Raw genomic sequence first — 13,596 nt, 5'->3', positions numbered from 1 at the left:
AAGTTGATTCTCTCCTTGTTTAGTGTCCACCCATTGCTTCTTGTTCTGCCCTCAGAGGAGGAGAACTTGACTCCCCCTTCTTTGTAGCAACCCCTTTCCCTTAAACTAGCCAGGCCCAGTTCCTGCAACCGTTGTTCGTATGTTTTAGCCTCCAGTCCCCTGAATCCTCTTTGTGGCTCTTCTCTGCCCTCTTTCTAGAGTGTCAACGTCCTTTTTACATCGTGGTGACCAAAACTGACTGCAGCATTCCAAGTGTGGCCTCACCAGGGCCGTGTAAAGTGGTATGAATCCTTCACGTGATCTTGATTTCACCCCAACTCTTTCCTTCCATGACTTCCAGAACATCCCCAGGGAGATCAAAACAGTCAAGATGTCAGCACATTTAACCACGTTAAAAAAGTGTGACATGTATCTTTGACTACTCAGAGATAACTCTGCACACTCCTTAATAACCCCCAACTCAGGGAATCTGCACCTCTGGATCCAAATGGATTTCCTGTTACCTTCACCCCCCCCCCCATTCATCTGCAGCGTAAACTGAAAAAATTATGTTGGATAATTAAAGGGAAGGTCCACTCCACAACGAAATTGCTATACTTTTAAATTGGCATTTCTCAATCTCGGGGATTTAAATTGGGAGGACTTCAACACCCATAATTCCCCAGCCAGCCTGTGTGAAACCCAGCATCCCCCCCAAGCCCAACAGGTGTGGACTTCAACTCCCAGAATTCCCTGCCACCAATGCCTTCCTTTCGACCTGCATCCCATATTGCCTCCTGCATACTCTCTTTTAATCCCTTCCTCTGCAGGAGGGGGGAGAAATACAGGCCTGGCTGCCGAGTGGGGAATTCTGGGAGTTGAAGTCCCCCCCTCTTAATGTTCCCGCGGTTGAATAACACTCCTTTTTTAAGCCAAACGTGGGCAACTTTTGCCATCTGCGGCTGCCGAGGAATAAATGAGGAGCCGAAAGACGCATTGGCAGTCATGCAGAATAGGAAAAAATCAAGCGAGATTCCCACTTTTCCTTAGGGGCCATGTGAAACTCCCCCCCCCCCTTTTTGAAAAACTGCTGTGCTTTTTTAGGGTTTAGGTCTCCTGGTTTCCTTATCCCCCCCCCAAAAAGCAGACCCCCCCCCCCAGTTTCCACTGAACCCCTCCACCCTGTTTTCCTTTTAATTTTTCTTGTCCTAAGCTATCTTTGCAAAAAACTCTTTGTTGTCCTCTGCTTTCCTGCGATCAAAAGCCCCTCTGTTGGGGGGGAAGAAACCCCACAGCTGCCATCTCAAAAAAATAAATAAATCCCCTTTCTTCCGACCGAATTCCTTTGCAGAGCCAACCATTCCCTTTCCTGGAAGGGGTCATCCTGGGCTTCTTCGGCCCCAGCTGTGCATGGACATTGGGGGCCTGTAGGAGTCAGCCCAGCCTGACCGGAGAGTGGAGGATGGGTTTTGGGATACTTACTTCCCCCTGGGAGACTATCTCGGTCGAAAATGCACAGCTTGTAGCCGTACTCGTTCTCCAAAACGCCCCGAAGTGTCAACAGCACAAAGTCCTCTTCTTCCGTGTTCCTGGCGTAGGAGACGTAAATGTCGTATTCTTTCCCATCTGGTGGCCGGAGGGAGAAAGAGAGAGAGAGAGAGGCCGAAAGAAGTTAGGGGCAACCGCTGTCTCAGGGGGGTGGGGGGGTCTGGGTTGCAAGTCAAAATTTGCAGGATGGCAAGAGTTGTGGCAGGGACCTCGGAGGTCTTCTAGCCCGACCCGTTTCCCAGAATAATAGAATAATAATTGTGGAAGGGACCTCGGAAGTCATCTAGTCTGACCCGTTGCTCAGAATATAGAAATAATAGAGACAGAAGGGACCTTAGAGGTCTTCTAGTCCAGTGTTTCCCAACCTTGGCAACTTGAAGATATCTGGACCAACTCCCAGAATTCCACAGCCAGGAGTGTTCAATGACATTTCAGACAAGCAGCTGTCTATTCTCTTCTTTAAAACCTCCCCATCTTTCTTTTTTTAAACCTCAGGGCAGTGCAAATGAGTGTGAGTTCGAGTCCCAGCCTAGGCAGGATTGACATTGGGTCAATCTCGGTCTCTCAGCCCAGCCCACCTCGCAGGGTTGTTGTTGTGGGGGAAATAGGAGGAGGAGAAGGAAGGAGGAGAATTAGACCACTGACTGAAGAGACCAGGGGACACGGCCGTGGGCAAAGGACAAGGCAGGGGGGGGGGAATCAACCCCCCTGTTGGAGAACCAGGAGAGGAAGAGGAAGGTGGTGGGCGAGGCAGAAGAACGGCCCCTGAGGCTCTGGAGGCCGAGGCGCCCTTACCGAGGACGGTTTCGTCAGTCCCAAAGTGAGCCCGGTAGAAGAGGACCATTTCCAGCCAGTAGAAGTGGTAAATGACCGTCAGGATGACCACCAGCATCACGGTGGCCCCCAGGCCACAAGCCAGCTCCACGGTGTATCTCAAAACTGGGGCTGAAGGGAAGAGGAGGAGGAAGGAGAGGAGGTATGGAGGAGAAGATGCGGAAGAGGTATAGGGCAGGAGGAAGAAGAGGAGGAAGGAGAGGAGGTATGGAGAAGATATGGTAAAGGAGGAGGAGGAGGAAGGAAAGGAGTTATAGAGGAGGTATGGAGGAGGAGGAGGAAGAGTTATGAAGGAGTAGGAAGGAGAAGGAGAAAGTGAAGGAGGAGGAGATTTTTATTATTATCATCATTATCATCATTATAATTGTTTATTATTATTATTATTATTATTATTATTATTATTATTATTATTATTATTATTGCTGTTATGATTATGATTATGGTTATTTTATTCATAAAAAACAGTAATACAGAGCAAATGAGATTTATATGCCGGATTTCATATCACAATATCCAAAGTGTCTAAAGTAGCATAATTATTATTTAATATAAATATATTATTATTAAGAGCCGGGTGGCACAGTGGTTAGAGTGCAGCACTGCAGGCTACTTTGGGTTAACTGCCAGCTGTAGTTCAGCAGTTCAAATCTCACCATGGGCTCCAGGTGGACTCAGTCTTCCATCCTTCCCAGGGGGATAAAATGAGGACCCAGATTGTTGGGGGCAAGAGGTTGAGTCTGTCAACCACTTAGAGGGGGCTGGAAAGCACTGTGAAGCGGGATATAAGTCTACATGCTATTGCTATTATTGTTGTTATTGTTGTTGTTGCTATTATTATTATCATCATCATCATCATTCACACCAAAAGTGAAACCCACTGAAGATGGCTGTTTCTAGAAGATCAGAAATACCCCTGACTTTTCAAACAAGATATAGTTTCCCTGGAAGAAGAACTTGGCCCAAACGTGGACCTCAAAGGCGTGTGGGGACATTGAAACGTCTCCTTCGTTCCACCCCACATCCCTCCTGGCGCACCACCCTTGGGATCCATTCCTGGAGCTGGTCCCGGAGCCAGACGATCTCCTTAAGGGGACCTGTGCAGGACCGTGTACCCTGCTGCTGAATCCAAGCAGCCCCCACCTCCGTTCCTGCTCCGAGTTCAATAAGGACAATGAACTAAACCCAAACGAAGTTCGGGAGCATCCGAGAAGTTCTGGGCTTGCCGTCCAGCCGTTCGCCTATTTCTCATTGGGTCAAGCAAGTGGGTTCCTTACGTTTAATTTTCACGACCGCCTGCATATGCACCAGGCCCCTGTTGTTCTGGGCAAAGCAGGTGAAATTGCGTTTCAGGTCCTTCTCCGTCAGGCGGGGAACCAGCAGGGTCTTTTCGATCTTGGTCCCTCCGATCGTTAACGGGGTCTCCCTAGAAGAGGGTCCGGGAGAGAAAGGGAAACGGATGGAGAAAGCAGGGAGAGCACATTTATCTATTTTATTTTATTTATTTATTTATTTTGTCCAATACAAAACGAATACATGTAGTAATATATATCAAGGGAAGGATAGAAGAGAAGATATGAAAATAAACTACGTCAATGAAGAAAAGAGGAAAAGATATAGGAATGGAAGAAAAGAATATAAACTATATAGGAGGAGCTTCCTCTTGGAGACAACGGGAGAGCCGCTGGTGTCTTACGTGGTGGAGATGTTGAACTTGAAGTCGGTGACGTCATCCGAGTGTTTCCCGTCAATGGCCCACCAGACCTCCTGCGGAGAGTCCTTCAGGAAGGTGAAGGTGACCTCGCACGGGAGGCTGAGCTGCTCACCTGGCAACCACAAGAAAGAAGAGGAAGGTGAGCCTCTCCTAAGGTCCACCTGGAAGCAGAACCAACTCCTGGAGGCCTCTCTCTGCTCTATTCGGAATTGGAATTAATTTATTATTTATTAATTGGATTTGTATGCCGCCCCTCTTATTATTATTGAATTAATAATAATTATAATGCTAAACGTTTATTTATACAGTGTTCCCTCGATTTTCGTGGGGGATAAGTTCCGAGACCACCCGCGAAAGTCAAATTTCCGCGAAGTAGAGATGCAGAAGTAAATACACCATTTTTGGCTATGGACAGTATCACAAGCCATCCCTTAACACTTTAAACCCTTAAATTAAAATTTTCCATTCCCTTAGCAACCATTTACTCACCATTATTACTGGTACTCACCATTGAATAAGACACTTAGGGATCCTGATATTTATAAACATAATTATTTATTAACAATGTTTTTTTTGTTATTTATTTGCAAAAATTATTAGTTTGGCCATGACGTATGACGTCATCGGGCAGGAAAAAATGTGGTATAGAAAAAACCCACGAAGTATTTTTTAATTAATATTGTTTGAAAAACTGTGGTATAGGCCATTCGCGAAGTTCGAACCCGCAAAAATCGAGGGAACACCCATACACAACTAACAAGGGTAGACAGTAGGCAGTACACACACTTAGCTAAAACACAACTAATAAAACCACTAAACTTGTTAAAGACCTTCCCAACTTCTCCAATGTCCCCCCCTCTTGCTGATCCCCAGAACAAGGATGTTTCAATCTGCCAAATCACAGAGGGATGTCTTTAATGCCTTGAGGAAACGGAGAATATTCTCCTCTACCCGAAGCTCTAAGGGAAGACTGTTCCTCAGGCATGGGGCCAACTCTTGAAAGGCCCTGTAAGTTTGATGTGGCTGTACATGTCTGTGGAACAGTCAACTGACCCTTCCCTGCCGAACGTAGGTCCCTCAATGGTGTATACCAGAATAAGTAGGTCGCCAAGTAATTTGGTATGCTTGAGCGCAGGGCCTTAAACACCATCACCAATAGTTTAAATTTGGCCCTGGCTCGAGTTGGCAACCAATATCCACATGGGGCCAAGACATGAGATGACCTGGGGAGGTTTAGAACCACCCGGACGGCACTGTTTTGGACCAGCAAGAGAAATGAATTTGGATGTGATGGACAGGTGGCCACGGCTGGGCCATTACCTGGCTTGCGTTCATAGATGATCCGCTTGGTTGGGTAGATGATCACAGGAGGCGTTGACCTCTCTGGGGCTCCTACACACCAGGTTCAAAGAATAAATAAATAAAGTCAACGGAAAGGTGCGTTAAACTTAGTTAATTCTGCACGTAACGACTGGGGCGAAATCAATCGTTGCACAACAATGGGAAAGTGAAAACATTCTAACTGAAGATGAATTATTAGAAAAAATTGTGACCTGTGCAGAAATGGATGAATGAACCATGTGAATAACAGATCAAGATGAGTCGGAATGCTACAGGGCTGGAACAAATTTCACCTTTCGTCTGAAAGTGGGGAAAAATGAAAAATGAAATAAAGGAAACCCATTAAATAGTCAAGTAACTTAAATAAGAAGGAAAGAAAGGAAGATTGGTTGGAGATAGGAATAAAAGAGACACCGATGCCAAATAAAATGTACCGTATATACTCGAGTATATGCCGACCCAGTTATAGGCTGGAGAAGCAGACAGAGCGACGGGCAAGAAAGACTCAGCAAACATGGAACCGAATCAGGATGTGAAAGCTGAGGAAGGGACACTGGGTGCGTTTCGGGGGGACTCACAATGAGTCTGAGAGTGAGGAGGTTGGAGAGGGTGTGGGGTCAGAGGCTGAAAGCCAACCAGGGCCTCTTGCACCTCTAGAGATGCCCACGAGTGACTCGGGAGAAGAGGAGGAGCCTCTTCTTGACGCCAGAGTACGCAGGGGTGTCAGCAGACAGGAGTGGCTGAGCAAGAGGAGGTCTCTGCGTGAATAGCTCTATAGAACCTTCAACCACAACAACACACGAGCACGTGATAGATTCAAACTTAACGTAAACCGCTCCAAACTAGATTGCAGAAAGTACGACTTTAGCAATAGAGTGATCAACGCCTGGAAGGCTCTACCTGACTCTGTGGTTTCTTCCCCCAACCCCAAAATCTTTAACCTCAGATTGTCTACAGTCGACCTAAGAGGTCTGTAAGGGGCGGGCATAAGCGCACCAGGGACGTGCCTACCATCCCTGCCCATAATTATTATTATCCTGATGGGTTTATTTATTTATTTTATTTATGTATTCATCAAATTTGTATGCAGCCCCTGTCCGCAGCCTCGGGGCAGCTAACAACAGTAATAAAACAATATAAACAAATCTGATATTTAAGTTAATTTTAAAAAGAAACCCCAATTTAAGAGACCAATCATACATACAGACATACCATGCATAATTTTTTTTAAGCCTAGGGGAAGGGAATATCTCAATTCCCCCGTGCCTGACGACAGAGGTGGGTTTTAAGGAGCTTACGAAAGGCAAGGAGGGTGGGGGCAACTCTGATATCTGGAGTTGGTTCCAGAGGGCTGGGACCGCCACAGAGAAGGCTCTTCCCCTGGATCCCGCCAAACGGCACTGTTTAGTCGACGGGACCCAGAGAAGGCCAACTCTGTGGGACCTAACTGGTCGCTGGGATTCGTGCGGCAGAAGGCGGTCCCGGAGGTAGATCACCGGCATATTGTTTTTTATTTCTGCAGAAACACAACGCATTGTGAGTTCCCCCCAAACACACCTAGTTAAAACTTCAATGTCACATCCTCAGCTTTCAAATCCTGATTCAGTTCCATGTGTAGTCTGACAGTGTTGAGGGAATTATTTGTTTAGCAGAGTGATTGTGTTTGGGGAAAAATGTCCTTGTGTCTAGTTGTCTTGGTGTGCAATGGGAGTTGAAACAGTTTATGTCCAGGATGCGAGGGGGGTCCGTCAATATTTTCCCCTCCCTCTTTTTGACACGTGCAGTCAGGTCCTCAGTGGAAGGCAGGTGGGCAGCCATCGTTTCTTCTGCAGTTCTGATTCTCCTCTGAAGTCCGTGTCAGTCTTGTTGTGTTGCAGAACCCAACCAGGCAGTGATGGAGGTGCAGATGACAGACTCAGTGATTCCACTGTAGAACTGGATCAGCAGCTCCTGGGGCAATTGGAGCCTCCTGAGTTGGCGCAGAAAGAACAGTCTTTGTTGTGCTTTGTTGTGCTTTTTTGAAGGTGACTACAGTTGTGTAGAAGGTACAGTTGTGTAGAAGAACATACATAAACAAAACATTATTAAAACCTTGGACGACGTGTGGCAGTCCTGTTTCTTTATTTTCTATAATGATATTTCTATATTACCATCATAATATTTCTAAAACTATATACTGTATTATTTATTTATTTATTTATTTATTTATTTATTTATCCATCCATCCATCCATCCATCCATCCATCCATCCATCCATCCATGCTGAGTCTTTCTTGCCAGTCGCTCTGTCTGCTTCTCCAGCCTGGTGCCCCCAAGCCCCCCTCCAGTTCCTCCTTCACATCTGGAGTTTCCGAGCTAGCATAATTTTTTAAAAATTTTTTTGGCTGGCGTCTGGGGTGTCGTGGCACTTTGCATCCTTGGGGGCTCTGGTTGCTAAGCTGCCCTGCAGAAACCTTCCTCACTTGAAAAAGCTCAGCCCAGAGTTGCAAATCCTTTCGTAGCGAGGCTTCTGCAAAAGAAGGGTTTTTTAAAAATGAGATAATTATTTTTATAACCGCCTGAATTAGAGGGAGGCGTCTTCTCCGAGACATTTGCCCACATGTTCCCGAGACTTCATCTACATCTCCTTCCTCATCTCTCTGGTAACGGTTCGCCCCTCGCTTCTCTCACCACCATCCACTCCTCTCTCGGCCCACTGGTGCCAATCAGCCGATAAAAGAGCTGGCAGGCAATTCTCAACCTTAGGAAATCTGACGGTCTGACGCTCCACTGAGACGCTGGGACCCTGCTTTGATTTTTTTCAACAAGTAGTAGAAGATGCAGAGCCTGGAGGTCCTTAGGGTCCTTGAGTTTCAAATAGTTCTTATCCTCTTTAGACTTGTGTTATGTAGAGTAGAGTAGAATAGAATTCTTTATTGGCCAAGTGTGATTGGACACACAAGGAATTGGTCTTTGGTGCAGATGCTCTCAGTGGACATAAATGAATCATGATACAACACTTAATGATTGTCATAGGGGTCAAATAAGAAATCAGGAAAGAATATTAATAAAAATCTTAAGGATACAAGCTGCATCAAACAGTCATAAGTGGGAGGAGATGGGTGATAGGAACAATGAGAAAAAACGAGTAGTAATAGTATGGCTGACTTAGTGAATAGTTTGACAGTGTGGAGGGAACTATTTGTTTAGCAGAGTGATGGCGTTTGGGAAAAACTGTTCTTGTGTCTAGTTGTCTTGGTGTGCAGGGCTCTGTAGTGTCAATTTGAGGGTGGGAGTTGAAACAGTTTGTGTCCAGGATGCGAAGGGTCAGTCAATATTTTCATGGCCCTCTTTTTGATTCATGCAGTATCCAGGTCCTCAATGGAAGGCAGGTTGGCAGCCATGGTTTCTTCTGCAGTTCTGATTCTCCTCTGAAGTCTGTGTCGGTCTTGTTGGGTTGCAGAACCCAACCAGACAGTGATAGAGGTGCAGATGACAGACTCAGTGATTCCTCTGTAGAACTGGATCAGCAGCTCCTGGGGCAGTTGTAGCTTCCTGAGCTGGCGCAGAAAGAACAGTCTTTGTTGTGCTTTATTGTGCTTTTTTGAAGGTTACTACAGTTGTGTAGAAGGTACAGTTGTGTAGAAGAACATACATAAACCAAACATTATGAAAACCTTGGACGATGTGTGGCAGTCCTGTTTCTTTATTTTCTATAATGATATTTCTATATTACCATCATAATATTTCTAAAACTATATACTTTATTTTTTTTATCTATCTATCTATCTATCTATCTATCTATCTATCTATCTATCTATCTATCTATCTATCTATCTATCTTTCTACCTACCCACCCACCCATCCATCCATTAGATTTTTATGCCGTCCTTCTCCTTAGACTCAGGGTGGCTTACAACATGTTAGCAATAGCACTTTTTAACAGAGGCGGCCTATTGTCCCCACAATCCAGGTCCTCACTTGACCCCCCTCGGAAGGAGGGAAGGCTGAGTCAACCTTGAGCTGGTGATGAGATTTGAACCGCTGACCTACAGATCTACACTCAGCTTCAGTGGCCTGCAGTACCGCACTCTACCCGCTGCGCCACCCCAGCTCGAGTATATACTCGAGTATAAATCCGACCTCGGCTGCGATGGCCTGAGCGCCGCCAGGTACAGTTCGGCTATACGCGACTCCTCAGGGAGCACGTACAGGTCAGGAGATTCCACTGCGGAGCAGAGACCGAGCGCTCAGGTTGGGGGAAGAAACCACAGAGACAGGCAATGCCTTCCAGGCGTTGACCGCTCTATTCCTGAAGTTGTATTTTCTGCAATCTAGTTTGGAGCGGTTTACATTATGTTTGAATCTATTACGTGCTCATGTATTGTTGTGGTCAGTGTTCCCTCTAATTTTTTTTTGGGGTGGGCGGAAAAGTATAGTGTCTGAGCGGCAGTCCCTTCGGGACTGGGCGGCACAGAAATAATTAATAAATAAATAAACAAATAAACAAACAAACAAACAAATAAAAAACCCACCCTGTTTTGCCTGAGAGAATTTCAAAATAAAATACTGTACTGTGTGTCTATAACAGTGAGCTCATAATAGGGCAACTCTATCAATATCAAAATGCCACTTAAATAGTTGAGCTAGTTTCAAACTAGATTTTGATTTTCTTTCTCTCTTCCTTACTCCCATTCTTTTTCTTTCTCTTTTCCTTCCTCTCTTTTTTCTATCTGTTTCTCTCTCTTCCTCTCTTCCTCTCTCTCTCCTTCCCTCTCACTCTTTCCCTCTCGGCTTGTGGGCAGGTTTGGAAAACTCTGAGTTGATGATGATTTTTAAGTGAGCAATTGCTCACTGCTCAGCTTAGAGGGAACTATGGTTGTGGTTGAAGGTTCTACAGAGCTATTCACGCAGAGACCTCCTCTTGCTCAGCCACTCCTTTCTGCTGACACCCCTGCGTACTCTGGCATCAAGAAGAGGCTCCTCCTCTTCTCCTGAGTCACTCATGGGCACATCTAGAGGTGCAACAGGCCCTGGTTGGCTTTCAGCCTCTGACACTGCATCCTCTCCTACCTCCTCACTCTCAAACTCGGGAGCTTATGATACCAACCCACACTCATCTCTCGATCCTCAGAATCCGCCATCAGCTGCATGGGACGCAGACGGGCCACAAGACTAACTAACCCTGATGGTTGTTTTTTTTCTCCCATCCACTAGAGCGGAGAGATTGCAGAGGAAGGGATTACAAGATACACAGCAAACAGAATGTTGTAAGTTTCAGGGAGTTCTGAGAGTAGAAGTCCACATACCATCTGTTGTGTCTACTCCTGTTCAGTTTGGTGATTTTTCAGATTCTGATTCAGAAAGTGGTTGTGAATTAGTGGCAGGGCCTGATTTAGAAGCAGAAGAAGAAGAAGGAGGAGACCAACCACAGGATGTTTCTATGGGTTCAGATTCAAGTGAAGGAGAAGCAGGTGCTAGATGGGTAAATCCTTATTTCAGACGCTTGCAGAGGTGAAGAGAGCAAGTGCCAGGGAAGAAATATTAAGGAGAGGAACGGGTTAATTAATCAAGTAATTAATTTGTCACTTCCGGGTGTCAGCGGAAGAGAAGAGTTGAGTCGTCAATCTTCGTTAAGAAATATGGAGGTTTCTTTCAAGCAGCTCCAAATGTAAGCTATGCCTTGTGTGCTTTTAATTGCAGTTTTTAATGACTCTGGGCTAACTCTGACTAGCCATCAATCTTAGAATGACTTGTGGAATGTTTTAATGATTTTGATGTTGCCTTGCATACCGAAGCCTAAGATAAGAGATGAGCGCTGCGTGCCGAGATGATTCAGTGTGGAACAAAGGAAAGAAGAATAAAGATGATCTAAGATCACTGGAGCTGAATCCGTACAGCTGGAAGCAATGCTATATCCCTCTATAGTATTATTTTGTAAGGTGTCCTTTGAGAAAACTGAACAGAAGTAGCTATTGAAATGGTCAGCGATCTCCTTATTCCCAATACATGCATTAATGGGAATAAGGAGATCGCTGACCATTTCAATAGCTACTTCTGTTCAGTTTTCTCAAAGGACACCTTACAAAATAATACTATAGAGGGATATAGCATTGCTTCCAGCTGTACGGATTCAGCTCCAGTGATCTTAGAAGCCGATGTCTTAGAAGAACTTGAAAGATTAAAGATAAATAAGGCAATGGGTCCAGATGGCATCCATCCCAGAGTTCTTAAAGAACTCAGATCTGTCATTGCTACCCCCCTGACTGATTTGTTTAACCAATCCCTGTTAACAGGAGATGTTCCTGAGGATTGGAGAATGGCCAGTGTTGTGCCTATCCACAAGAAGGGCAGTAGAGAAGAAGCTGGAAACTACAGGCCAGTTAGCTTGACATCAGTTGTAGTTAAAATGATGGAGACTCTACTCAAAAAGAGGATAAATCAGCATCTAAAAAACAATAACTTATTGGACCCAAATCAGCATGGCTTTACTGAAGGCAAATCGTGTCAGACTAATCTCATTGAGTTCTTTGACTATGTCACAAAGGTGTTGGATCAAGGTGGTGCCGTGGATATTGCCTATCTGGACTTCAGCAAAGCCTTTGATACGGTTCCACATAAAGAGCTGATAGATAAATTAGTGAAGATTGGACTTAATCCCTGGATAGTTCAGTGGATTTCAAGCTGGCTGAAGCATAGACATCAGAGAGTTATTGTTAATGGCGAGTATTCTGAGCAGAGTCAGGTTACAAGCGGTGTGCCACAAGGGTCTGTTCTGGGTCCTATTCTTTTTAATATGTTTGTGAGTGACATAGGGGAAGGTTTGGTAGGGAAGGTTTGCCTATTTGCCGATGACTCTAAAGTGTGCAATAGGGTTGATATTCCTGGAGGGGTCTGTAATATGGTAAATGATTTAGCGTTACTAGATAAATGGTCAAAGCAATGGAAACTGCAGTTTAATGTTTCCAAATGTAAAATAATGCATTTGGGGAAAAGGAATCCTAAATCTGAGTATTGCATTGGCAGTTCTGTGTTAGCAAAAACTTCAGAAGAGAAGGATTTAGGGGTAGTGATTTCTGACAGTCTCAAAATGGGTGAGCAGTGTGGTCGGGCAGTAGGAAAGGCAAGTAGGATGCTTGGCTGCATAGCTAGAGGTATAACAAGCAGGAAGAGGGAGATTGTGATCCCCTTATATAGAGCGCTGGTGAGACCACATTTGGAGTACTGTGTTCAGTTCTGGAGACCTCACCTAGAAAAAGATATTGACAAAATTGAACGGGTCCAAAGACGGGCTACAAGAATGGTGGAAGGTCTGAAGTATAAAACGTATCAGGAAAGACTTAATGAACTCAATCTGTATAGTCTGGAAGACAGAAGGAAAAGGGGGGACATGATCGAAACATTTAAATATGTTAAAGGGTTAAATAGGGTTCAGGAGGGAAGTGTTTTTAACAGGAAAGTGAACACAAGAACAAGGGGACACAATCTGAAGTTAGTTGGGGGAAAGATCAAAGGCAACATGAGAAAGTATTATTTTACTGAAAGAGTAGTAGATCCTTGGAACAAACTTCCAGCAGACGTGGTTGGTAAATCCACAGTAACCGAATTTAAACATGCCTGGGATAAACATATATCCATTGTAAGATAAAATACAGGAAATAGTAAAAGGGCAGACTAGATGGACCATGGGGTCTTTTTCTGCCGTCAGTCTTCTATGTTTCTATGTTTCTATGATGTGGTGTTTTACAAATGTATATGCATTTAGCAACCCTTTATTCCAATTATCTGTGGCCCTAGGTGGAGACCAGAACACCATCAAAGGGCCAGGTTTGGAGACCCCGCTGCCCTCCACTCTCCTTACCTACCACCTTGACTCTCATCGTCCGTGTCAGGGAGGAATCCCGGCCGTTCTCCCGGTAACTGGCCACGCAGGTGTATTCTCCTTCGTACGCTACTTGGATGATGCCAAAAGTGAGGTTGAGGCCATTGGGGATGCGGTCGTGATACTCGTATTTCATGAGGTGGCACTCCTGGAAGGGGGAGAAGATGGCAAAGTGGGTCACACAAGTGTGTGTACACTTCTCAGAGTGGCAGCTGGCTTAGAAAACCGAAGCCACTTCCTGGATTCTGGGATGGATTTCAAATGACCAGATGAAGCAGGTTAGGTAGAGATGGAATGGCTATGTTCCCACGCCACCTGAAGT

At 45.1% G+C, this 13,596-nt stretch overlaps 1 protein-coding gene across 3 annotated transcripts in view; it reads right to left on the bottom strand.

The window, feature by feature from the left end:
• The window catches only part of IL1RAP (interleukin 1 receptor accessory protein), an 86,092-nt gene that overhangs the window by 15,584 nt on the left and 56,912 nt on the right, over positions 1–13,596 (bottom strand). For all 3 annotated transcript variants that reach the window (XM_070753851.1, XM_070753849.1, XM_070753850.1), the window contains exons 5-10: positions 13,254–13,422; positions 5,393–5,464; positions 4,055–4,184; positions 3,636–3,784; positions 2,323–2,472; positions 1,462–1,605 (exon numbers count right to left, since the gene is read on the bottom strand). In XM_070753851.1, the coding sequence (XP_070609952.1) occupies positions 1,462–1,605; positions 2,323–2,472; positions 3,636–3,784; positions 4,055–4,184; positions 5,393–5,464; positions 13,254–13,422 (814 nt within the window). The remainder of the gene's footprint in view (positions 1–1,461; positions 1,606–2,322; positions 2,473–3,635; positions 3,785–4,054; positions 4,185–5,392; positions 5,465–13,253; positions 13,423–13,596) is intronic.

The sequence above is a fragment of the Erythrolamprus reginae genome, chromosome 5 (assembly GCF_031021105.1).
Source record: "Erythrolamprus reginae isolate rEryReg1 chromosome 5, rEryReg1.hap1, whole genome shotgun sequence".
NCBI classification, from domain to species: Eukaryota; Metazoa; Chordata; class Lepidosauria; order Squamata; family Dipsadidae; genus Erythrolamprus; species Erythrolamprus reginae.
This window is presented reverse-complemented; position numbering and strand designations above follow the sequence as displayed.